General features: G+C 42.6%; 1 protein-coding gene across 1 annotated transcript in view; it reads left to right on the top strand.

Moving 5' to 3' along the window:
- Positions 1-1,400: 1,400 nt before the first annotated feature.
- The window catches only part of Fbxl7 (F-box and leucine rich repeat protein 7), a 385,641-nt gene continuing 361,230 nt past the window's right edge, over positions 1,401-25,811 (top strand). Inside the window, exon 1 of the mRNA XM_051151010.1 lies at positions 1,401-1,978. Coding sequence (XP_051006967.1) covers positions 1,942-1,978 — 37 coding nt within the window. The 5' untranslated portion in view covers positions 1,401-1,941. The remainder of the gene's footprint in view (positions 1,979-25,811) is intronic.

Here is a 25,811-nt window from a genome sequence, read left to right as displayed (position 1 = left end):
TAGGTTGCTTAGATGCTCAAGGTCCCCTTGAGGACCAGGAAGAATCCTTCTGCAAGAAGATAACCTGATACAACCCCTTTTCTTTAGATTGGCTTTATGTTTTCTAGGAGAATCTTATGGAAAACCCAAGATACAGGTTTTTAATTTCCTTTAATTAAACAGATATTTGAGAGTTACACATTGTTGTTCAGATACTGTGCCAGATACATATTTTAAAAGGCATTAAAATATCCTCTCATGGCTTCAGAATAGGAGAAAAGAAATGCTCTTAACACAATACAGAACTATCTCATTCTACCCTTGAACATTTATACGTTTATCATTTTATTTCAGAATGTGGGTGTTTGCATGATAAGTGTAGATTTTAAACTTTGAATCATAACGTTTTATTTTTAAAGAAGAGCATTGGAGGAAATCATCCAAGTGTGAATCTGCAATAAGTCAAATCATCTCATAAGATGCCTTTGTGAGAAATACAAGGTTACTAAACTCTGGGTTTCTATTCAAGAATCATATGTATATACAAAGATAAGCAAATCACCAATCTTTAATTTACAGCACCTTTAAGGAGAAACTGCTGCGCGTTTGTCTCACTACAAAGAAACCTGCGTGAAAAATGCTCTCTTCCTCACTGGGACTTTGTAGGTACTTAAACGGAAATGGAGGAGAACATTAAGAATTTCCTTTTTCTATTTAATGGAAAGAATGCCAAAAAGAACATTAAAAAGAGGCAAGGGCGGAGGTGGCTTAACAAATGCCACATAAATCTCCAAACAAGGTGGAAAGGCACTAAACAAAGGATGCCGTCAACTACAAGGGGGGGGGGGGCGGATAGAAACGAGGATAAAATAAAACAAGAAAAACAAAACAAACAAACAAATAAACAACAACAACAACAAACCCTTCATGGCTCATGGCTCAGAAGCTTTTAAAACTTCTGAGCCAGGAAACCTCCTTTGCAGGGCGGGGAATGCCTTTGCACTCCAGAGACCACTCCCTGCTAAGTTCCTTTCAAGTTTTCCCTACCCTTCCTCCATTCCACCCTAACTCGGGAGCCACTGGAGTTTGCTAGCACAGGTACCTGAAATGGGTCAGAACTGGACACCGCCTGACTGTTTATTTTAGACGTTACACACCCCAAATGGACCGTATTTGTAGACAGCTCCACTGGAATTAGAAGGACTACTTGAAGCCCCTATTCTATAAAAGAACAATAGTAAAACGCAGCGCGCCGCACGGTCCTTTGCGCCACAGGGTTCGCGAGTGGCGCGGAGAGCAAGAGCCTTGGTAGGGGCCCCGGCGCTGGAGCCCAGAAAAGGCGCGCTGCCCCTTTAAAAGGCCGCGCATCTCCAGGCCGGCCTTCCTCCCGGGGGCTCCAGCTGTGATTGACGCTGGGCGGCGAGAGGAGGCGCCTGGCGCTAACAAAAGTCCGGCCCGCTGGCGAGCAGCGCAGGGCCATAAGTCTCTGCTCAGTCGGGGCACCGCAACAAGTGGCCGCCGCGCCCTCCCCGGGGAAGCGCGGACTCACCGGGACGTGGGGAGGAGGCGGCTGAGCGGGACAGCCCCGGCAGGCGCCGCTCCGCGCGCGAGGCTTTGGGACCGCGGAGGCGCATGGGGACCCCGCGGCCGAGGCGCGGCGAGCCTAGGGGCGGCACCGGGGCGCGGGTTCTGCGTCGCGCTTCTCCCACTAGACCGGAGCGCGGATTCTGAGAGCCCTAGTGGCTGCTCTGGACACGGCCCGCCACCCTCAGAGTACCAGGATCGGACTTAGCACCACTCCTCCTGCCGCAGAGCAGGGCCGTCCCGGGGCCCGGAACGGCCCACGGAAGAGGCTTGTGCAGCTAACGGTCCGGTCTTGCTCGCTTTCCTCTGCTCCACCGCTTGGGAGGTGCGCCCCAGCTATGCAGTGTCCAGGGAGACGGCGGGCATGACGGCGACAGGATGGGCGCGAACAATGGCAAACAGTACGGCAGTGAGGGTGAGTGGGCCGAACGTCGTCCCCTGACTCCAGGATCGCGCCCCCTCCCTTTCCTCTGGCACATAGCTCAGGCGCACCCTACTTTTGGTGTGGTTGGGGTTGTCGTCTTCCCTTTGGGTTCTGCGTGACCAGTCTCTGGTACCTCGAGGATGCCTTTCCACCACCGGGTCTCTTAAGCAATTTTCCAGCTTGTCTTTAGTACTGCTCAAGTTGCATTTCAGCATTGTTGCTGAACACGTGTGCCTCAGCTTTCCTTCCCTGCGCACCTTGGTGTAGGTGACGGTGTGGCAGAGAATTGAAGCAGTGAAACTTTCCCAGGCCTTTGTGCTTCGGTCCTTTGGACTTCCTCGTACCAGGAAAAAAACTTCTGGAAGAAGTTAAGCTTCCATTCTTTGCTAACTGCCCTGGTCTGACAGCTCCGTGAAACTAACCACCTATGGGTCCCTCGAGGCATGGAGTGGCTGGGAGCTTTGTCTGGGGTCTCTCTAGGCTCAAGACAGCCAGAGCACCATCTGTTACTTGGGGCTGGAAATTGCACAGAAATATTGCCTGTCAAGTGAGAACTTGGAAGTTGGGGAAACTTTAAACTCCGCCTACTCCTAAAGGGATGATGGATGTGTGGGTTGCCTTCTCGGTCCCGCCTCCCCCGCTTTGCATAATACCGGTAGTGTTTTAACTCTGGTGATTAACAGCATGTCCCTGATATGCACATAGCAAAGACATTTTCTACAGTTCAAGAGTTAAGGTCTGTATCTAGAAAACTTGGTTGAAGACAGTGAAGAGCCTGGGTTGGCTTTCCAGCCTTTCCCCCAGAGCACAGGCGGTTACAAAGGAGGGGCTAGCCCTGCCAGACTGCTAGGAATGCCAGATAGCTATTCAGCATGTGGTGTTGAGGAACCGCTTATCAGCCTGTTCAAAACCTGATCACAAAATGTAGGGCTCTCTCCCTGCTTGTATCTGTGTTCATTTCTTAGCAACTTTGTAAAATTATACTAAAAGCAAACCCTATAGAAATTCACACGATTAAAAAAAAAAAAAAAACCATTCGTTTCCACAGCATCATGTTTTGAGTTCCATATTGTTTTCTACAGACGCACATATGCATGTATATGCATGTGATCATATTTTTGTTCTCGGCAGATAAATGAGGGAAATATTTTGAAAGAAATGTTAGTCTTTTTAGACAGCAAGTGTGAAAAGGAGCCAAAAACGATTACTGGAGAATCTTGGCCACTTACTCCTTCTCCAAAGATATTATTCACGTTAAAGTTTTTAAAACGAAGCATCTTAACTTTGAGTGTCAAAGGGCGTGCAATAACTTTCAGTGTACCTGTCAATCCTGGCTTTGAAGCAGGAGGAGTGAGGATGGCTTGAGACGTACGAGAATCCTCACTTATCTCCAGGACTCTCCTAACCCTCCGTAATGTCCCCTTACAGCCCAGCAGCATATCATATCAGATACAGTGTGTGGTATATGACGACTTCCTGTCTGAACGGCAGAGTTTTCAACCCTTGGGAGAGAAGGGGAGAGACAGGGAACTAATGTCCTCCAGCTGTTACCCGTAAATGCTACCTCTGCATTTTCACTTCAGTTCAAGTCAAATTTTACTGGGATCAGATTTAGATACACTGTGAACTTTTTTTTTTTTTTTTTTCAATAGGAAAAAAAAAAAAAAAAAAAAAAAAAAAAAAGCCCTCTTATGCCCAGCTGATCAGAGGAGACCAATAGGAACGTTTGTGAGTTTTGGCTGGAGAGCCACGCTGTGTTTAGTTTTCATCAAGTCATTTCAGATGAGTCAAGATTCCTCTGTGATAGAAAGAAAATAGAGAAACTCGAGGAACATGACCCCAGACCTGCCCCCTCCTTTTCCTTCCCCTCTGGTATACCACGGGCCTTCTAAATAGGCTTTCATATATAGTCACTCATAGTTAATAAGGCTGTATTATGGCATTATAAAAATCTGCACAGAGATGTCTGTTAGAATATGGTGTGCCATCTTTCACATCCAAAGTACTAAATTAAAAAAGAAAGTGAAAAGAATTCCTACCAATTAGATCTATTACTAAAGGAGACTACTGAAAAAATCAAGATAGTTTTCTAGATTGAATGCAGTTTAGGCACTGTATGTTTCGAACATAAAGGGGGATTATCAAGGAGTGCGTATGTATAGACTGTGTCGAGCTTATTCAACTATATATCAGTGGTGTCTGTGTATGCTTCAAAACTACAAGTGTATATTTCCATATATACTTCCTGGCAGTTGGCAGTGTATGAATAGCCTTTGGATGTTGCAAATATTGTTGTTGAATTATTAGAATTTTCAACTATTAGTATGTTGTGGATAATCTTACTTTCTCTTGGGAAATACCTTATACATCTTTAAGAGGTCTTTGTAAGAGCACCTTAGCAGGTGCAGTGGGACAGCACCTTCCGCCTTTCTGTGATCCAATTTAGGTGAGCATTGTCTGCAAGACTGTCAGAATTGGAGTTTTGGGTTCCTTCCAGAACCGCACACTGAGTAGTGTGTAGTGTGTACACTACAGTTTTTAGATGTTCTTGGGAGAAAACAGAGCACCTACTTGGGAATGTGCAGCCTAAATCCTCCTTTAGCTCCTGAGATCTTCCTTTTCCAGAGTGAAGAGAGAAAGCCTCACTGCCAGGATTTGCCATTATCTGTCCCCTAACTGTTCATCCATTCTATTCATTCTACTTTCTTGATGTCTTTTAATGGACCACTTAGAGAAGATTAACCTTGTGGAGACTGGTTATAATTAATAGTGAAGACTTAACTGCTAAGAAATCAATAAATATCCCTTCCCCCATCTTGCTCATTCATTCCCACTTGTCCTCCTAATTCTAGTCATTAAATCTTTCTTTTTTCTTTTGCTTTTTCTTTTGTATTTTGAGATCAAAGATATTTCTGAGTCCATAATGAGTGATTTCAAAGTGTTTTGTTTCCCTAAATCCTTAGTGACTTTTCAGATTAATACCCTGCCTTTAGGCTGGCCTTGGGTTTGGCTTGAGGGGAAAAACTTATACTCTTAATCTTTAGCTTTCTTGAAACATAAGCCAATGTCGAAATGATTAGTGTGTTCTGGTAAATTCCTTCATGAGAGACCATTATTTTTTCCCCTCTTTATCTGGTTTCAGAAAGTCTAAGTTACAGCATCTGTAGAGAAAATATGAAGAATGAGTTGGGAGATTCAAAGACATTAGAGCTAATAGTTTTTACTTCAGTTAGGCCAAAGAAACACATCTCAGTTCAGTAGGAAACAGGGAGCTGCTTTCCCAGCCTTTTAAGGTTTCACTGTTATGTTTATTCTATTTCTACAGGTCAGAGGCAGTAGCACTCACACTGTTAACAGCTCCTTTGCAAAGCCCTAGGTGTTGTTGAACGGAGCTGGAGAGGCCACAGCCCCTGGGATTGACCCATGGCAGGTTTCGGTCCTAGTTGGGCCTTTTCACCATCTCAGAGCTGCACTGTCAGATATGGAGAGCTGGTTGCTTGAGAGTGCAAATCATCCCAAATCCATCACCACCTGGGAAGTGAATCTTAAAATAACAGCAATGGCCATTAACATGTACCAAAAGGTCTACTGTGTCTGTTGATGGTTGTAAGCACTTGGCATGTACTGTCTCACTTTCTCCATAGGATAATCCTACATGCCTCGTTTTACCAACAAAGAAACTCTGGACCAAGGAAGACAGTCTCTATCCTACAGTAATACTTTACAATCCCTGAGTCATTGATTTTGTCATCTAATACATATTGACACTTACTGGCTGCTGTGTGCTAGGGTCTCTTATAACCTGTGTTGAAAAGGATGGGAAGAGAGGGACAGGTAACAGAGAAACCATGTAGTGTGCTATAAGGGGATAAAGTCTATGAATGAGAAATTCGACAGGCTAAGACGAGGAATAGTATTAGTGAGTTGCCATGTGGCCTCATTGAAAAGTTGGAATTTGTACCGAGACTTACAGGAAATTGAGCATGTAGCTTGAGAGACTGAAGACTATTGCTCTTTAAAATGGTCACCTTGTCTCTGTGATCTGAAGTACTCTAACCAAGTGTCATATGCTGTGTGGACTATAAGCTATAGAAAGCCATTTCTCTCAGTTTTAGAGCCTAGAAGTCAGAGAGCAACAACCAGCATGTCTACATACTCAGGTCCTGCTTTAAACCCCTGCCTGGGCTGGACTTGCTAGCCTCTACTTGTATCTTAGCAAGGCCATTGAGGAAACAGGCAGATTTAGCTATCTGGGTCCTTGAAAGTACACAAATCCTACCCAGGAGGTTTTTTACCTTCATGTGCCCACATTGACTTCACTTCTCAGTTCTAACAAATTGCAATTAAATTTCAACATATGTGTTTCGGGGTCTACAGTTTACAAGTGTTTCTGTCTGTTGAGAGGAAGCATCACAGGCTTCTACAATGGCTGTTACAGTCTGACCCTTGCATATAGGATGCGTCTGGATTCTTTGCTTGATAAGTTTCGTGTCCTTGAGCATTTCTCCAGAAGTCCTGCCTTACTTTTCTTTGGTTGTGTATCAGTATTGTGAATTTTGGCCTGGGCATACTCTAAATGTCACTATAACTCTGAGATAGAAGCAGGTTTTCATTTCTTGCCTGCAGCAAGGAATCCGTCGTGATGCAAATCAGGAGATAAAGGATAGTATTCCAGTGTTTGGTTAAAATAAAAGCATCTGCACTGTGCTGCTGACAATACCATGTTTGGTCTGACGGTGAGCAGTGGTAGTTTTGGAGAATTGAAGGTCTTTTTTTGGACTTTTAAAATAAAGGCATGAAAACAGAGGTGCTTTCTTTCCATGTTGGGAATCAACTCTTGCAGCTCTGTTTTAACTTTCTACCACTCAAACAAAACAAATTCTCAATTGATTTTGAGTGCTTGAGAATTGCCCTGCTTTATCCCACACCTGCTGTTGTCTCTGGGTATTGGTTGGCTGTTTGAGTAGCAGAAACTTCTCTGGGTGGTACATTTTAAGGTAGTCTTAGGGCGGCGTCAAAGTATGTCTGATGAGTAAGAAGGTCTCTGGTGAATATATTCTCTCAATGAAAGGGGCAAGGAGCAAATGGAGTTTAGAATCCTCACATGTAGGGGCCTGGAGAGATGGCTCAGTGGTTAAGAGCACTGACTGCTCTTCCAAAGGACCCGGGTTCAATTCCCAGCCACCACATTGCAGCTCACAACTGTCTGTAGTTCCAGTTCCAATGGCTCTGACACCTTCACACTAAAATAAAATTAAATAAATTCCTCACATGTTAATGTGATGTTTGAAGAGCTGCTGTGAGGAAATGTAAATTTCAGAGTGCTCACAATGTATACATGTTACAAGAATTAGCTTTGTTCCAGGCTGGTCTGTCTGGGAAGCTGGAGGCTCCTCCCCTTGCCTGGGAAGCTGGAGGCTCCTCCCCTTGCCTGGGAAGCTGGAGGCTCCTCCCCTTGCCTGGGAAGCTGGAGGCTCCTCCCCTTGCCTGGGAAGCTGGAGGCTCCTCCCCTTGCCTGGGAAGCTGGAGGCTCCTCCCCTTGCCTGGGAAGCTGGAGGCTCCTCCCCTTGCCTGGGAAGCTGGAGGTGCCTCCCCTTGCAAGATATCACAATGTGGAGGGTAGTGTGGAGAGTTTTGAGTCAGTTGCCACATGTGTGGATGTCTGATAGAGCTGAGGGTAGGAGGAGCCTCTCCTAGGGATGGGCCCCCTTATTGGTTGCCTATTGCAGATACACACTGTTTTTTTTTTTTAAGTTATTTACTGATTGTTTTTATTTCCCTGCCTCCTCTGGAGTCTAATCTGCTACATGGAAATCACTCTCCTTATATTTTTAGGTTCCTTTTTTTTTTTTTTTTTTTTTTAATACCACAGAAGCAAGCCTCTTCTAAATGTGAAGTGTGCCTTTTGATCGTATTCACGCTGAACATCTCAAGTCAGCATCTGATCTTACTATATGAGACTTGACAGCTGGTACTATCAATTGCTAATATTTAATCAGGAGTTACCAACTGACTAGAGCTACACAGAAGGCATGCTCTCCAAGAAGCCTTGAGAACCTTGCATATCCCAGTGGCTTCTGGGAGACGCTGGGGCAGCCCTTCTTCCTTCTACATGGTAGTAAAATCAGTATCGGTTGAACTTGCCCTGGAGTGTAGGTTGTTTTCTCTTCTTTCGTTTAGAAAGTTAGACAGACCCCTTGCTGATCTTACTGATCTCTCAGTAGGATGAGACTTAGTCCAATGAAATTTATATTCTAATTGAGAAGATACACACAGGGGTCTTTTGGGGGGGTTATGTTTTGTTATTAAATGAAATACGTGTAGTTGGGTGCTTAGAAGGAGACAGAGTGTATTTGAGCTCACAGGTGTGCCCTAAAGGATGAATGTAAGCGGTCCTTCTGCAAAGTGCCCCATACCGAGAGTTAAGCTTTGCAGTGTGAGAACATGTGCAGGGCTCGCTCATAAAGCCTGTAAGGCTTAGGTAGGGGACCATATGAACCAATCTGTTCCTTGTTGCTCCCCAAAGGCTCCACCTTTAAACAACATAGTCAGATCAAGCTTCTTTCCTCTTAATACTCAGCAATGAGGGTCAAATTTCAGCACATGAAACCTTCAGGGGACATGATGCATTTAAACTTTCTCTAAGTAAGTAGCCAAGTGGATAGCAAGTGCAGAGTCACAGAAGGACCTAGTCTTTCAAATATACTAGATGTGAGTAACTGATATGTTGGAGGTACACCTAGAAGTTAAGTTACTCTCTAAATTGTGACTGCCTTTAAAAGTGTCTCCAACCCCTGAAATGCCTGAAAGATGTGCATATTTCCAAAAATAAATGTTATAACACAAAGCTGCTTGCTCGAAGGTGTGGGGTCCTCTGATCTCTAAAGAAAGTTTTTAACAGAAATGTGTGTGTGTGTGGTGTGTTTGTTTGTTTGGTGTGTGTGTGTGTGTGTGCGCGCGTGTGCACACATGTACAATGCCCCCAGGAAGCCAGAAGAGGGCATTGGATCTCCTGGAGCCAGAGTTACTGGTAGTTTTGAGCCACCTGACATGGGTATTGGGAACTAAACTTGGGTTCTCTGAAAGAACAATTTGCATTTTTAACCACTGAACTCTTCCCCCCTTTCTGCTCCCCCAAGTCTTCTTGGTCCATTTATCAAATGGGTTAGTTCACAGCCAATGATTCCTATGAGCTCCATGTAAGTGAGAACCTTGATGTGCTTCAGTGAATGGGGCAGAGATGCCTGGCCAGCCTGGGAGCTCCCCAAGCCCATGTGCAGCCGCAACGAGAGTGAAGAGAAGCCTTAGAGCAGGAGACTTTCAAAATATGCTGGTTAATACCCCTGAAGAGGTATAGCTTTAAATCTCTTGACATGAGTGATCACTAACCATCTCTGAGTTTTCCTCGGCAATGAAATATAAACACATGGTCAACATTCTGTCTGTTCCACACTTGAAGTATTGTGGACTGTTTCTGGAGCTGTGAATCTCTATTAGGGCGTACATTTGACGAGTTCATTCTATCAATTCCTATTTAAATTCTTCAACCAGTAACAAATGAAAAACAGTTGTTCACACTGTGTGAACTCATAATTGTAACCTTAGAAGCCTTGAGCAATGTGTAGAAATGTTATTAAAACATTTTTTTTTTGTTCGTTACCCTTTCTGTGGTAAATTCCTGTGCTGCATTTTTTCCGAGCAAATGTAGCATTCAAAAGACAACCAGAATTGCTAGAGAAAAATCTCAGGCATTTCTGTTATACTTGTGGATTGACCTTTTTGCTGCATGTAAGGCACTTTTTGGCAAGGTGGTGGAGTCAGGAAAAGTCGGCTTACGTACATACGTGAATCATTTGGTTCAGCCGGATTCTTGGGTCATATCCGGGGAACAGCTTGGCCAAGCCCATGATCAAGGGAAAGCCTTACCCATGTCAACTGTCAGTTGTGTTCACAGTTGATGTCTGGGAAGAGAAGAAAGAGTGATGGAGAAGAAGAAAAAAACATTTAAGAAATGAATAAGAGAATAAAGTGGGTTGGTAGTTATCTGTATCTAATGTTGAAAATATCATCTATGCTCTTTTTACTTTTTCTTGCTTAGAAAAACTTTGCTTGCCAAAACAAAATGATGAATAAATATTTAGCATGTTTGGATACTGCTAAGTTTATTATAGTCTCAGTCATTTTATTAATAGTAGTAATAAAAAGACACCAGACAAACAGGGCATGGTATTACCTACCAGTAATGCCAGCACTTCATAAACTGGAGTAGAAAGATTGAAATGGGTACAAGGGCCAGACTGGGCTGCATGGTGAATTCCAGGCTAGCAATGACTATGGAGAAAGATCCTATCTCAAAAATCAGTAAATAAAGCAATAGATACATAAGCTAGATAACAGTTATTGGGTACTTACTAGTCATGTGGCCTTTCTAAGCATGCTATGCCGCCATGCTATATAGTTCTCACGGCAGCCAATGAGGAGACAATCATGTTCCCATTTCATAGTTGCAATGCACAAGTTTGGGGTTGTCAGTCCAGGCACAGCAGGTAAGGGATTTTGTGCGTGAACCCCACAGCTGTTCTGGAGCTCCTGCTCCCTTTCGTTGTGCTCATCATCTTGCCACTTGGGTGCTAGCCAAAGGCCTTTTGTTTTTCTTTTACTTAAGGTTTCAGAGAATCTCAGCGACTGAGAAGTAGCTGAGCGGGGAGGAGTGATGATTTTGTGGAGTAGCTGGTCAAAAATGGAATACACATTCTGAAGGGAGCATTTATTCAAGTCTGTGTGGCTCTCCACAGGGCAGATAAACTGCTCATTGGGTAACAGTCTGCTGACAAATTGGCAGGCTATCTAGTATCTAATACTGTTAGCATAGGAAATAATTAGCGTGTTCCTTGGAGCCTACAGAGTGTAAAGCAGAGAGGCTGTTCTTGTGCTTCCCCAGAGCATGATTAATTTGAATTGATCTTTGTCCGGAGATACTCTTTTACTTGGGATGACCTTTGTATCTGGTTTAAAACAACAGCCAATAGAAGACAGAAATGTGCTTCATTTTCTTTCCTCTGTAAATACTTTGGAATTCATATCTTATATTTCCCTCTGGCTTAAAAGCTAAAGGCTACAGATTCTAAGCAGCATTTAATATGAGGATTTATCCTGACATGTATTTGAGTGCTTGCCCTTTTTGTTTTGCCAGCCCTGGGAGGATTCTTCATCATTATATCTGTGAAATTTTTCTGTAGACTATAAAGGATTTTGGAAGTTAATGTCATTTTACATCACAAAGGCTGTGTCTACCATGATGTCTAGGTTACAGGCAAGGAAACTAAGGCCTTAGTAGATTAAATGCTCTCCCTTCATTAAACAGTGAAGATCAGGTGGGGTCGGTCACTCTGATGCTAAATTTATTATATTATCCTTTATTCCATTGCTCTCCTTTAGTTGCTGTAAGAAAAAAAAAAAAGTAACCATTCCATGGTGTTACTACTAGGGCCTCTTGAGAGTATTTTTAAATTGTTGCCCCATAATCATGGTAGTGACATGTGATGTAACATAGGAACCCTTTATAATTCCAGCTGCACTATAAGTAGAAAAGCTTTTGCCCTTATAGTCATCTTGTAACAAGGATAATGTCGAGTGAATCATTGCTAGATAAATGACGATGACTAAATGACATTATTTATCAGGGTTACCTACTTCACTGAGGAAACTGGGTGAGGGGTTCTACTGGCGTAATGTTCTTGTGGGCTGTGTACAGTTTACCCTTGTTCATTGGAATGCTGATTTCTCTACCCCACTATCTGGTTTCAATAAGGACATTGGATTGTGATGCTTATTCTAAGTATCTCCTGTTTCAAGTATCTCCCATTTCAAGTTTCATGTCTTGTCAATAAAACCAACTAGCCAATCCTGCACAATAACAGAGGATAGGGTGGGACATCGTGATCCAGTGAGGGAGGAGAAAGAGGAGGAAGGCAAGGATAGAGCCATGAGGAGAAGACCAGGAAACATCAGGAGAAATGAACCTGGCCTAGGAGATGCTTTATACACAAGTATAAAGTGGGAAAACAGAATGGGAAGAAAATATACTAGCATGGAGGCTTAGGATGGAGTAATTATTGTACAGCATTGTGCTAAAGGCCCATTAAATACATCCTGGTCTCTCTGTGTGGTTATTTGGGTATAAAACTGGTTAAGGAGTAACTGCTGACTCCACTAAAATAATTCAATATTGAATATTAATAATCATTTAACAAGGTTCCCTCTTTTCAAGCCTCTGTTGGAAAAATGTAGAGAAAGGTTTTGTTGCCCAGAAGATCAGAGGATATGTTCTAGACCTGGGATCCTCAGGACCACTAAGTCCCTGAAGTCTTCTTTTTTTTTTTTTTTTTTTTTTTTAAATTAATTTATTCTTGTTACATCTCAATGTTTATCCCATCCCTTGTATCCTCCCATTCCCCCCCCCCCCCATTTTCCCATTATTCCCCTCCCCTATGACTGTTCCTGAGGGGGATTACCTCCCCCTATACATTCTCATAGGGTATCGAGTCTCTTCTTGGCTACCTGCTGTCCTTCCTCTGAGTGCCACCAGGTCTCCCCCTCCAGGGGATATGGTCAAATGTGAGGCACCATAGTACGTGAGAAAGTCATATCACACTCTCCACTCAACTGTGGAGAATATTCTGACCATTGGCTAGATCTGGAAAGGGGTTTAAAGTTTACCTCCTGTATTGTCCTTGGCTGAGGCCTTAGTTTGAGCGGGACCCCTGGGCCCAAATCTGCCTATCATAATGTTCTACTTGTAGATTTCTAGGACCCTCTGCATCCTTTTATTTTGCTATTCTCCCATGCGTCTCTCATTTAGAGTCCCAATAGGATGCCTTCCCCTCTGTCCCAGTTTCCTGGTAAGTGAAGGCTTTCGTGGGACATGCCCCTTGGGCTAGTATGCAGATATAAGTGAGTATATACCATTTGATTCTTTCTGCTTCTGGGTTAACTCACTCATTATGATCATTTCTAGCTCAATCCATTTATCCACAAATTTCGGGAATTCCTTGTTTTTAATAGCTGAGTAGTATTCCATAGTGTATATGTACCACAGTTTCTTTATCCATTCTTCTACTGAGGGACACTTAGGCTGTTTCCATGTTCTGGCTATTACGAATAAGGCTGCTATGAACATGGTTGAGCAAATTTTCTTGTTGTGTGCTGGAGCATCTTCTGGGTATATTCCAAGGAGTGGAATAGCTGGGTCTTGAGGAAGCCCTATTCCCATTTTTCTGAGATAGCACCAGATAGATTTCCAAAGTGGCTGTACTAGTTTGCATTCCCACCAGCAATGAAGGAGTGTTCCTCTCTCCCCACATCCTCGCCAGCATGTGGTGTCGCTTGAATTTTTTATCTTAGCCATTCTGATGGGTGTAAGATGGAATCTCAGAGTTGTTTTGATTTGCATTTCCCTGATGACTAAGGAGGTTGAGCATTTCTTTAAGTGTTTCTCAGCCATTTGATACTCCTCTGTTGAGAATTCTCTGTTTAGTTCCAAGCCCCATTTCTCAATTGGGTTATTCGGTTTGGTGGTGTTTAATTTCTTGAGTTCTTTATATATTTTGGATATTAGACCTTTGTCAGATGTAGGGTTGGTGAAGATTTTTTCCCAGTCTGTAGGCTGTCGCTTTGTTCTCTTGACAGTGTCTCCTGCCTTACAGAAGCTTCTCAGCCTCATGAGGTCCCATTTATTAATGGTTGGCATTAAGGCCTGGGCCGTTGGTGTTCTGTTCAGTAAGTTGTCTCCTGTGCCAATGTGTTCCAGGCTCTTTCCCACTTTTTCCTCTAAGTGGCTTAGTGTCTCTGGTTTTATGTTGAGGTCTTTAATCCACTTGGATTTGAGTTTTGTGCAAGGTGACAAATATGGGTCCAGTTAGACCAGCACCATTTGTTGAAGATGCTATCCTTTTTCCATTGAATGGATTTGGCTTCTTTGTCAAAAATCAAGTGACCATATGTGTGTGGATTCATATTTGGGTCTTCGATTCGATTCCACTGATCAACCAGCCTGTTGCTGTGCCAGTACCATGCTGTTTTAATTACTATTGCTTTATAGTACAGTTTGAGATCAGGTATGGAGATTCCTCCGGAGCACCTTTTATTGTACACGATTGTTTTAGCTATTCTGGGTTTTTTGTTTTTCCATATGAAGTTCAGAATTGAACTTTCAATGTCTTTAAAAAATTGTGTAGGTATTTTGATAGGGATTGCATTGAATCTGTAGATTGCTTTTGGTAGGATGGCCATTTTTACTATGTTAATTCTCCCGATCCATGAGCAAGGAAGATCATGCCATCTTCTCAGGTCATCTTCAATCTCTTTCTTCAGAGTTTTGAAATTTTTTTCATACAAGTCCTTCACTTGCTTAGTTAGGGTAACTCCTAGATATTTTATATTGCTTATGGCTAATGTGAAGAGTGTGGTTTTCCTAATTTCTTCCTCTTCAAGCTTGTCATTTGTGTATAGGAAGGCTACAGACTTTTTTGAGTTAATTTTGTATCCAGCCAATTTGCTGAAGGTGTTTATCAGCTTTAGGAGTTCTCTGGTGGAATTTTGAGGGTCACTTATGTACACTATCATATCATCTGCAAATAGGGATAATTTGACTTCCTCATTTCCCATTTGGATCCCCTTGATCTCCTTTTGTTGTCTTATTGCACTGGCTAGAACTTCGAGTACTATATTGAAGAGATATGGAGAGAGTGGGGAGCCTTGCCTTGTTCCCGATTTTTGAGCAATTTCCTTGAGTATCTCACCATTTACTTTGATTTTGGCTATTGGCTTGCTGTATATAGCCTTTATTATGTTGAGGAAAGTGCCTTGTATCCCTGATCTCTCTAAAACTTTAAACATGAATGGGTGTTGAATTTTATCAAATGCTTTCTCTGCATCCAAGGAGATGATCATGTGGTTTTTTATTTTCAGTTTGTTTATATGGTGGATTACATTGATGGATTTCCGTATATTAAACCATCCCTGCATGCCTGGAATGAAGCCTACTTGGTCATGATGAATGATATCTTTGATGTGTTCCTGTATTCGTTTTGCAAGTATTTTATTTAGTATTTTTGCATCTATGTTCATAAGAGAAATTGGTCTGAAATTCTCTTTCTTTGTTGAGTCTTTGTGAGGTTTAGGTATCAATGAGACTATGGCCTCATAGAATGAATTTGGTAATTTTCCATCCATTTCTATCTTTTGGAGTAGCTTGAAGAGTATCGGTATTAGCTCGCCCTTGAAGGTCAGGTAGAATTCTGCACTGAAACCATCTGGCCCTGGGCTTTTTTTGGTTGGGAGACCATCGATGATTGTTTATCTGTTCTTCATTCAACTTTGGCAAATGAAATTGATCAAGAAAATCGTCCATTTCCCTTAGATTTTCAAATTTTGAGGCGTATATGCCTTCAAAGTAGGATCTTATGATTCTTTGAATTTCTTCAGTGTCTGTTGTTATGTCTCCCTTTTCATTTCTGATTTTGTTGATTTCAATACTGTCTCTCTGCCTTTTAGTTAGTTTGGCTAATGGTCTGTCTATCTTGTTGATTTTCTCAAAGAACCAGCTTTTGGTTTTGTTGATTCTTTGGACTGTTTTCTTAGTTTCTAATTTGTTAATTTCAGCCCTGAGTTTGATTATTTCCAGGCGTCTACTCCTCTTGGGTGTTTCTGCTTCTTTTTTTTCTAGGGCTTCCAGTTGTGTTGTTAAGATGCTTATGTGCGATGTTTCCAATTTCTTTTTAAAGGCACTTAGTGCTATGAATTTTCCTCTTAGCACTGCTTTCAATGTATCCCACAAATTTGGGTATGTTGTTTCTTCATTTTCATTGAATTTCAGAAACTCCTTGATTTCTTTCTTTATTTCTTCCCTGACCCAGGTGTCATTTAGCAGAGAGTTGTTTAGTTTCCACAAACGTGTAGGCTTTTTGTTATTTCTGTTGTTGTTGAATTGCAGCCTAAGAGCATGGTGATCTGATAGGATACAAGGTATTATTTCAATCCTCTTGTATCTGTTGAGGCTTGCTTTGTGACCTACGATGTGATCAATTTTGGAGAAGGTTCCATGGGGTGCAGAGAAGAAGGTGTATTCTTTCTTGTTTGGGCGAAAGGTTCTATAGATATCTGTTAGATCCATTTGACCCATGGCATTGGTTAATGATGTTATTTCTCGGCTTAGTTTCTGTTTCAATGACTTATCCTTCAGTGAGAGTGGGGTGTTGAAGTCTCCCACTATTATTGTGTGGGGATCGATGTGTTGTTAAAGCTTTTTTAGGAGATCTCTTACAAATGTGGGTGCCCTTGTATTGGGAGCATAGATGTTCAGAATTGTGATGTCATCTTGGTTGACTTTACCTTTGATGAGTATGAAGTGTCCTTCCTCATCCCTTTTGATTAATTTTGGTTGAAAGTCTATTTTGTTCGATACTAAAATGGCTACACCTGCTTGCTTCTTGTGACCATTTGCTTGGAATATTTTTTTTCCAACCTTTTACCCTGAGGTAATGCCTTTCATTATGGGTGAGATATGTTTCTTGAATGCAGAAGAATGTTGGATCTTGTTTATGTACTCATTCAGTTAGTCTGTGTCTTTTTATTGGAGAATTGGGGCCATTGATGTTGAGAGATATTAATGACCAGTGACTGTTAAGAGTCTTAATTTTGATGTTGTTTCCAGTCGAGCGTTTGTGTAGTTGTGTTTTTGCCATGGGATAGTTATCTATTTCCTGGGTAGTTTTGGTTGTAGCTTGACCCTTTGGGATGGAGTTTTCCTTCTAGTACCTTCTGTAAAGCTGGATTTGTGGATAGGTACTGTTTGAATTTGTTTTTGTCATGGAATATTTTGTTTTCTCCATCAATGGTTATTGATAATTTTGCTGGGTAAAGTAGTCTGGCCTGGCATCTGTGTTGTCTTAGGGTTTGCAGGATCTCTGTCCAGGCCCTTCTGGCTTTTATGGTCTCTGCTGAGAAGTCGGGTGTAATTCTGATAGGTTTACCATTAAATGTTATTTGGCCCTTTTCCCTTGCAGCTTTTAATATTTTTTCTTTGTTCTGCATGTTTTGTGTTTTGATTATTATGTGGCGGGCAGTTTTTCTTTTCTGGTCAATTCTATTTGGTGTTCTGTAGGCCTCTTGTATGTTTATAGGCATCTCTTTCTTTAGATTGGGGAAATTTTCTTCTATGATTTTGTTGAGAATAGTTTCTGGGCCCTGGAGTCTGATGTCTTCTCTTTCTTCAATGCCTATTATCCTCACATTTCTTCTTTTCATGGTGTCCTTAATTTCTTGGATATTTTGTGTCAGGAGTTTTCCAGATTTGGCATTTTCTTTAATGGTTGATTCAATATCTGTGATTGTATCTTCTAGCCCTGAGATTCGTTCTTCCATCTCTTGGATTCTGTTAGAAAAGCTCACCTCTGTGTTGCTCGCCTTCTTCTCTGAGGTCTCACGTTCTCGTTTTTCTTCTGTCTGTGTGTTTATCATTGAATCCATTTTCATTTTCAGATCTTGAACTGATTTTTTGATTTCTTTCATCTGATTTTTTGTATATTCCTGAGTTTCTTCCATTGCCTCTTTATAGGTCTTCAGAGCTTGAACCGTTTTATTTATTTCTTTCATCTGGTTGTTTGCATTTTCCTGCAATTTTTCCAGTTCCACTCTATGTGCTTCTTTTATGTCTCTCACCTGTTTGTCTGCGTCTTCCTGCATTTGATTACGAATTTTATTTGTTTCCTCCATTATCATCCTCATTACTAAGGATTTGAGGTCATTTTCTTGTATTTCCATTGTATTTGAGTTCTCTGGGTTGTTTTCTTTGGGATAGCTGGAAACTGGAGATGCCATGTTGTTTTGGGGATTTTTGCATATGCTTTTTCATTGTCCTTTAGACATCTTGCAGTCTTTGTTTTTGTTGGGTAGCTTCCAGTGTTGGATGGAGGGTGTGTGACGATAGATTCATTTGTTTTCTCACGATTTCCCTAGGCTGCGAGCTTAAAGCTTCACTGGTGTGGATGTTAGGAGGTTAGCCCTGTTGTTCTGGTCTCTCACAGCCAGTGATCTTCAGCCCCCCTTTGCTGTGGATCCTGCAATTGTTCTGCGTCTCTGAATGAGCGTTGGGTCAGGCCAAGGTATCCACAGCCTTCTGTGTCCCCTGCCAAGTCCTGACAGGAACCCTGGGCCTGAACCACGGGCTGAACTCAGCTACATTCTCAGGGTCTGAACCGTCTACTAAGCTCAACTAGGGTTTCTGGGCCCAAAATGCACACAGGGTCCAGCCAGAATTTTTGGCCTGGGACTACGCACCAAGCTCTGCTAGGGCCTTTTGGCCGAAAGTGCGTGCTGTGGTCAGTTACTGACTCAGGGCCCGAACTGACCACCAATCTCAGCCAGGAATTCTGGATTCAAACTGCACACTGTGTCCAACCAGAGTCTTAGAGCTGGTGGAACCGAGTGCTCTGTCCAGCCTGCGCCACAGCAGGAGAGCTGCAGCTGCTCTGACTTAGCGCCAGTGTTGGAACCAAGTGCTCCGCCCAGACTGTGTCACCGCAGGGGAGCTGCCACTGAGCTGAGGTGGTGCCTAGGATGGAACTGAGCATGCCACCAAACCTGCGCCACAGCAGGAATACTGCGACTGCTCTGAGTTAGCGCCAATGGTGGAACCAAGTGCTCCGCCCAGACTGTGTCACTGCAGGGGAGCTGCCGCTGAGCTGAGGTGGCGCCTAGGGTGGAACTGAGTGCTCGGCCAAGCCTGCGCCACAGCAGGAGAACTGCAGCTGCTCTGGGTTAGCGCCTGTGGTGGAACCAAGTGCTCCGCCCAGACTGTGTCACCGCAGGGGAGCTGCCGCTGAGCTGAGGTGCTGCCTAGTGTGGAGCTGCAGGCTCAAGTAAGCCTGCGCCACAGCAGGGGAGCTGTGGCCGAAGCTGAGTTAGTGCCTCGGGCAGAATTGCTTGTTGGGCTGGGCCAGTACCCGCGACCCTGGGGCCGAACTGTCCGCCGAGTCCAGTCTGGGTTCGAAGGCTCCACGCAACCCAAATCCTGCCCCGAGTCCCCTCTCCCGCAGCAACTCCCACCAGCCACCACACCAATCGCCTCCACCGGAAGGCTATGAGCTGCAAACCTTAGCCACCGCTGCTGGTGCCGCTGGTGCTGCTGCCTCTGCCGCTGCCGCTCTGATCAGAGAAAATCCACGCTCCTCCGTTGTGCAGGGGCATGCAGGTCCTCCGCACCCTGGTTCCTCCGAACCGTGGAGCACTCCCGCTGCCGTTATGTTCGGACCTCGGTGTTTCTGGCTCAGAAATCTGTGCAATTCCCTGAATTGTTCACTGGAGCCTCCAAACGCGGTCCACACTGCTCGCCGCCATCTTGGATCCTCCCCTGAAGTCTTCTTATACATGGGACCAAGTAGTCACATTATGCAGCGGCCTTTGAAGGGGTTGAGGCCTTGGCAAGCCTTAGGGAGGCTGTGGATATCAGAGACATTGCCGGTTTGATTGTTGGGCAGAAGCCTTTCTTAGTCATTGTTTTACTTTCCACTTGCTGTGTTACAGTTTCATTGCTGTCTTCCTGGGTTTTACTCTCTCGTGATTATCTACTGTTCATGCTACTATGACTCTGACCAGCGGTCAGTATAACCCTACTCACAAAGAAGTTCTCTCTGTCGTTCATTCAGTGAATAAATGAGGATGAATCTAGAGCAGTGGTCCTGTGTTGGCTCCAAAACCACCATGAACAGTCTGTCATATTTTTGGGGAACCTTTCTTTACCTTGGACATTCTACACTTAAGAAGTAAATTGTGCTGCCTATATAGTTCAGCAAGGTAACATTTGCCTAGTATAAAGACAGCTCTTGGTTCACTCCCTCGTATCACACATACAAAAAGAGTTAGTTTCATTCATTCTTTCTTTCTCTCTTTTTCTTTCTTTCTTTCTTTCTTTCTTTCTTTCTTTCTTTCTCCTCCTTCCCTCCCTGTCTTTCTGTCTTTCTTTCTTTCTCTTTCTTTCTTTCTTTCTTTCTTTTATTCTTTCTATCTTTTTTTCTTTCTCTGAGACAGGGTTTCTCTGTGTAGCCCTGGTTGTCCTGTACTTGCCTCGTAGACCAGGCTGGCCTCGAACTCACAGAGATCTGCATGCCTTTGACTCTCTGAGTGCTGGGATTACAGTTATGCACTACAGTGCCCAGGTGCCTGGCCAAGAGTTTCTTTCAACATTAGCATTTTCTTTGATAAGATCTTTGAAGATATTATAGGTTGGAACTTTACTTTTAAAAAATTGAAAATAGACTCTTTTTCTAGTACAATATATACTCACCACAGTTTTCCTTACTCCATTAGTTTTAGCTCCACTCCCCATTTCCTTCTCCACTAGATCTATTTCCCCTCCATTTCTTACTCAGAAAAAAAAAAGCAGCCCTTAAGGACAGCCAAACAGGACAAAACAAGACACAACAAGACAAGAAGAACGCTCTTATATAGAGGCTGGACAAGGCAACCTGATAGGAGGAAAAGAGTCTCAAAAGCAGGCAGAAGAGTCAGAGAAATACTCTCTCCCACTGATGGGAGCCTCACAAAACCATCAAGCTAACTGCTATGACATATATACAAAGGACCTGGGGCAGACTCATGTAGGTCCTGTGCTTGCCATTTGAGTCTCTGTGAATGCATGTTAAGCCAGCTTTGTTGATTCAATGGACCGTGGTCTTTTGGTGCTAAAGAAATATTTTTAAAATGTATGTTTTGTATTTTTTGATCATATTCTTTCCCTTCCTCCAATTCCTCACAGATCCTGACCAACTCAACTTAATGTTCATTCTCTCTCTCAAAAAAATCCCCACAAATAATGTTTAAAACAAACAAACACTAAAAACAAAACAAAAAACCAACCAAATCAAAACAACCTTGGTGTTTGTTTTTTGTGCTGACCAATCAACCTTATTGGGCATAGAGTTGCCCTGGAGTATGGTTGATTTATCCCATGACACTCCATTGTAGAAAACGGATTCTCCCTTTCCAGGAAGGCTGCAATTGCAAATACCTTTCTTGATTAGGGTGGGACTTTGTGTTTGATTTTTCTTTTTTGTGCTGGGATAGTATGTGGCTTGAGCATATGCAACTCTTGTGTGTGCTATCACAGTCACACACACACACACATACACACACACACACACACACACACACACACACATGCTCCTTTCTGTCAGGAAGACACTATTTCATTGGAGTCACCATATTCTTGACCTTTGAAGTGAGGGATTTGATTAATGCATCTGATTTAAGGTTGAGTGCTCCTAAGTCTCTCACTGTACACATTATCCAGTTGGGGACACTATGCTAATTACCATCTACAGCAAGAAGTTTCTCTGATGAAGTTTGAGCAGTGCTGTGATCTATGAGGATATATGTCATTAGCAGTCATTTTGCTGCTATGTTCCTTTAGGAAAGTAATAGTGCCAGTTTTCCCTAAACCCATGCCCTAGCTATTCTTAGGTTGTTGACTGCTCTATCAGTGTCAGGTGTGGTTCCATCTCATGAAGTGAGCTATACATCTAATAAGAACTTTCATTTTAACAAGGCAATTGCATCTTCTCCTAGAGAAAATAACCCTACTATGATTTTAAAGGGAAATGTGCATAAGTATGTAATTTAAGCACTGTTGAATGCAACTGATGATGATTTCACCATCACCAATTTGTAGTGTTAACTGTGTTTAATGATTACTCTGTGTAGAGTCATATTGTGTACATTTTTATTGAGAATTATTTTCTTATATTTGTTTCAGTTGACTTGGAAGTTGAGTTTCTGCAGTAATTGGTATAAATCATGGTGCACATTGTGAACTTGATCTTTAAGTAAGCAAGTCATTCCTCTTGGATATGGCCTCTTCTTGAATAAAGAGTCTAACCCTTCTTGAAACTTTGCATTTCTTTTGCTTTCTTTCTTTCTTTTTTTTTTTAAAACAAAATATAAAAGTTGTGCTTTGTATTTGTGGTAATTGGAATGGTTTCTAGTAAATTCATCCCTTACTGTTCACACTGTGAAGTGTCAATATAAGAGGAAGAGTGGAGATCTGTGAGATCTGTGGGCTTGTACAAAGTCATAAAATTGTGTTACACACTTCTTTCCTATAAATCATGTGAACTACATTATTTTTTTTTGTCAATAAAAAGAAAGACTATGCTTTCACAAAAAACTTTGAGAAATACAATTAAAATGGCCATTAAAGAAGAATGGCTTCAGGGCCATTAAGAAGAATACCAACAAATAATGAAATGGCCCAATATGTGTATATGGTTACATTAGGACGGTTTTCTGCCCTATGGAGGCCAGACATCCCCTTCGGCCAGCGTGTTCTGTTTGTTTACGGAATGTCAAGCAGCAGATGATCGACAGTGTGTACAACCAGGAGTGGGATGGGGGATTTAATATCCATGGTGTTGGACCTGGCTGGCATTTTATTTGATATGTTGGCATATGCATACATTTATATTCATAGGGCATGTTTAATGTTCACTATTGTTTTCCAATTTATTTTATTTTTACTTTTTGCGGATATATATATATATATATATATATATATATATATATATATATATATATATATATATGCATTTGCGTATGCTTGTTTACATGTGTGTGGGTGCCCATGTCTGTAGGTATGCATGCCTGCACATGTATGTATGGAGGTTAGAACATGACTTGGTGTTTCTTTCATTAGCTAGGTCTCTTGAGGCTGGATCTCTCACTTGAACTCAGAGCTCATCTAATTTGGCTTGTCACTCTAGCCAGCTTTCTCTGTTTCTGTCTGCTGTGCTCTGTAATTACAGGTGGGACAGCTCGCTTCTGTGCCATTTGTATGGGAGCTGTGGAACCACACTCTCGGCCTTAGACGGACTTTATGCACTAAGCCATCTCCCTAGCCTACTCCTCCCCCCGCCAGGTTTTGATTAAAATTCTTTTTAACATTTGTTTATTCGTGTGTGTGTGTGTGTGTGTGTGTGTGTGTGTGTGTGTGTGTGTGTGCTGTATGTGCTACCTTGGATGTGTGGAGGGGAGCAACCTGCTGGAGTTGGGTTTCTTTCCCTACCACGTCATGTGAGTTCTGGGAGGGAAACTCAGGCAGTCTTTAGGCTTGGCAGCAAGCACCTGTACCCACTGAGCTCCCTCATCCTTTGGGTTTTGATTTTAAAGATTAGCAGTTGTTAAGGTGATCAGAAAGGATGCCATAGCCCCCTTGGGATAATGCATCTTCTGCATAGTATTCTGAAAGTACACTTCAAGCAATGTCATTTCTGTCATAAGAAGCTTCTAGTTCAAGTTTTATTTTTCATATCCTTTGCTAATTTAATTATGTTTTAATATTTTCTCCGTTTCCCTCCCTTTGAAAGACTTTTCCTGTTGATTACCCTGAAAGTGTGTTTTGAGAGACAGTATTTCCTCCGGGAGTCTTTTCTCCTCTCCTAAAGCTGTAACAATGTGAACTGAGCAATAAAAAAACCAATTCCCTCCTGTTGGTTGTGCTTCGAATAGTCATTTCTTTGATACCAGCTAATAAAAACAGGAAAAGGATACTTTTTAACTGCTTTGCTTGAGATTGCCTTACTTCCAATAAGGAAAATTACCTCACAAGGGGGAGCATGAGTAATAAGGAGGCAACTAAGTGACTAATCGTATTCATTGTAAGTGTCTAAGCCCCGTTGCTGCTTGCAAATCTCATTTAATCATGGGGTTGCTGAGCGCCCACTGCAGTATGGAGATGTGATTTTTCTGCTGTGAAAAAAAAAATGCTCCTGTATACTTACTGTAGGTGGATTTCAAATGCCACTGGGGATTTCCTGTGTTCTTTGCCTTTGGGGTAGTTGATGGGAGAGTGCCAGCCAATGGTCCTAAATGAAATGTGCACAGGCTCCTGGGTAACTCAGTAAGCAAGTCAGAACATGTTACATGAAGAGTTGTGTCCTGTGGAGAAGAAAGGGTTCAGGAGCCCCACATGGAGACCAACAAGGCCAGTGGATCTGGACCCAAGGAAAATGCATATAGAGAAACTAGACCCACAGTTCAGATACAGTGAATGGACAGCTCATTCTCTAAGGTTGTTGGTGGCTGGGTTGGGGACTGCCTCTGACAGGAACACTGGTGCCCCTGATTTAATCACTTCCTCTTGGTGGAGAAGCCTGGCAGCACAGAGAAGAAGGGGATGCAGGCTCTCCAGACAAGCCCTGATAGGCTGTGGTCATATGGTGGAGGAGGAGCTCCCCCCAGCAGTCTAGGGGAGAGGAATAGAATGGAAGAGGGACAGAGGGAGGGAGGGTGGGAAGGGGAAGATGCCGGTGAAGGGATAACAATCAGGATGTAAGATGAATAAATTATAAAAAAAAAGAAAAAAAGAGTTGCATCCAAAGACACCAAACAGATATGCATGGTCACACAGATGGCCAGACTCCAGCTTGCTGAGATGAATATTCCAAGTCCAGCTGTTACTGTCTTATCTATTTCTCTTTTCCTCACCATGCTCCCATTTGTTTCTTCTTTTTATTGGTTTTGAGGTTAATAGTGCCTTCCCTAGTTCATTGTCCATATCTCTCATAATTGACATGGTTATATTCCCTCACTGGCTGTGGCTTTCCTGGCGCTCACAGCCATATCCATTGACTAACTGAGGCAGGGCTACATTTTGTGGCCACCCTAAAAGGCAGTCTTGGGTACACACTTTTTCAGAGAAGTGGCCAAACCCTACCTTGTGAAATGTCAGCTTCTTACTTTGTCCAATCTACATTTTCCTCTTGCTTTTCATAAGTGCCTTGGTCAAGGTACTTCCCGTTAAACTGTGTGCACTCCAGGCGCCTTGGAGGCCGTTGACTGAGGACTTAACACAAGACAACAAAGACAGCCCCTAAAACATACATACAAGTAACATTTACAGACCAAGCATACAGTATGTATATATTTAGGAATATATATTTATATGTCTATACATGTACATGCGTAACAATAGTTTAAGAAAAGAGGCCATGCATTTGAAAGATAGCAGTGTGTGTGCAGGAGAGAGGGTGGTGGTGGTGGTGGTGGTGGTGGTGGTGGTGGCGGCGGCGGTGGTGGTGGTAGGAATATAGAAAGGAAATAGGAGGAAATGATATAATTATTTTATAATCTCAAAAAATTATAATTACGAAAAAATAGAGTGTGAAGTAGTGTAGCATGGTGTAACCTATTCCTGGTTATCTCAGCTTTCCAGAGAAAGGAGTCTTTAGCTGATAGTTAAGAGGCCTGTGTGGTCTCCTGTGTCTAATCTTGTAATTACATAGATCATGCTCTATATCCGAAGGTGTTGTGGCTTCAGCCCTAGCGCTCTGGCAGAGGACGCAGACAAGCCAACACTCCTGCTCTGTGAGGAACCCTCTTAGGATCTGTGTGGACTTCTTTTGCAGCTGTGCCTCAGAACTGACTGCAGGTGGGACTAGAGCCCATCATTGGTCTCATCCATTTGTTCAACTTGGGTACTGAAATCAGATACCCCAGGAACTTGCATGTGGCTCTCTTTTGCTTGTTATGTACTATTCTCTGAAGGCTGACCTGTGGGGCATACCATAGTTGGCGGCAGCCTAGTCAGGGAGAACTAGTGAAGGAGCAGATGGCCAAGGCTGTTATTGTCTGAAATCAATATTTTAGTTTCCTGGTCATTAAGAGAATTTGGGATTTATTTACTACTTAAAACACAAGGGACCAATGTCATGTACCAATTCATTAGACAGATGAAACATACAGGGCTTAAATCCTAAGCAAGATGAATTATATT

Source organism: Acomys russatus, chromosome 9 (genome assembly GCF_903995435.1).
Source record: "Acomys russatus chromosome 9, mAcoRus1.1, whole genome shotgun sequence".
Lineage (NCBI taxonomy): Eukaryota > Metazoa > Chordata > Mammalia > Rodentia > Muridae > Acomys > Acomys russatus.
This window is presented reverse-complemented; position numbering and strand designations above follow the sequence as displayed.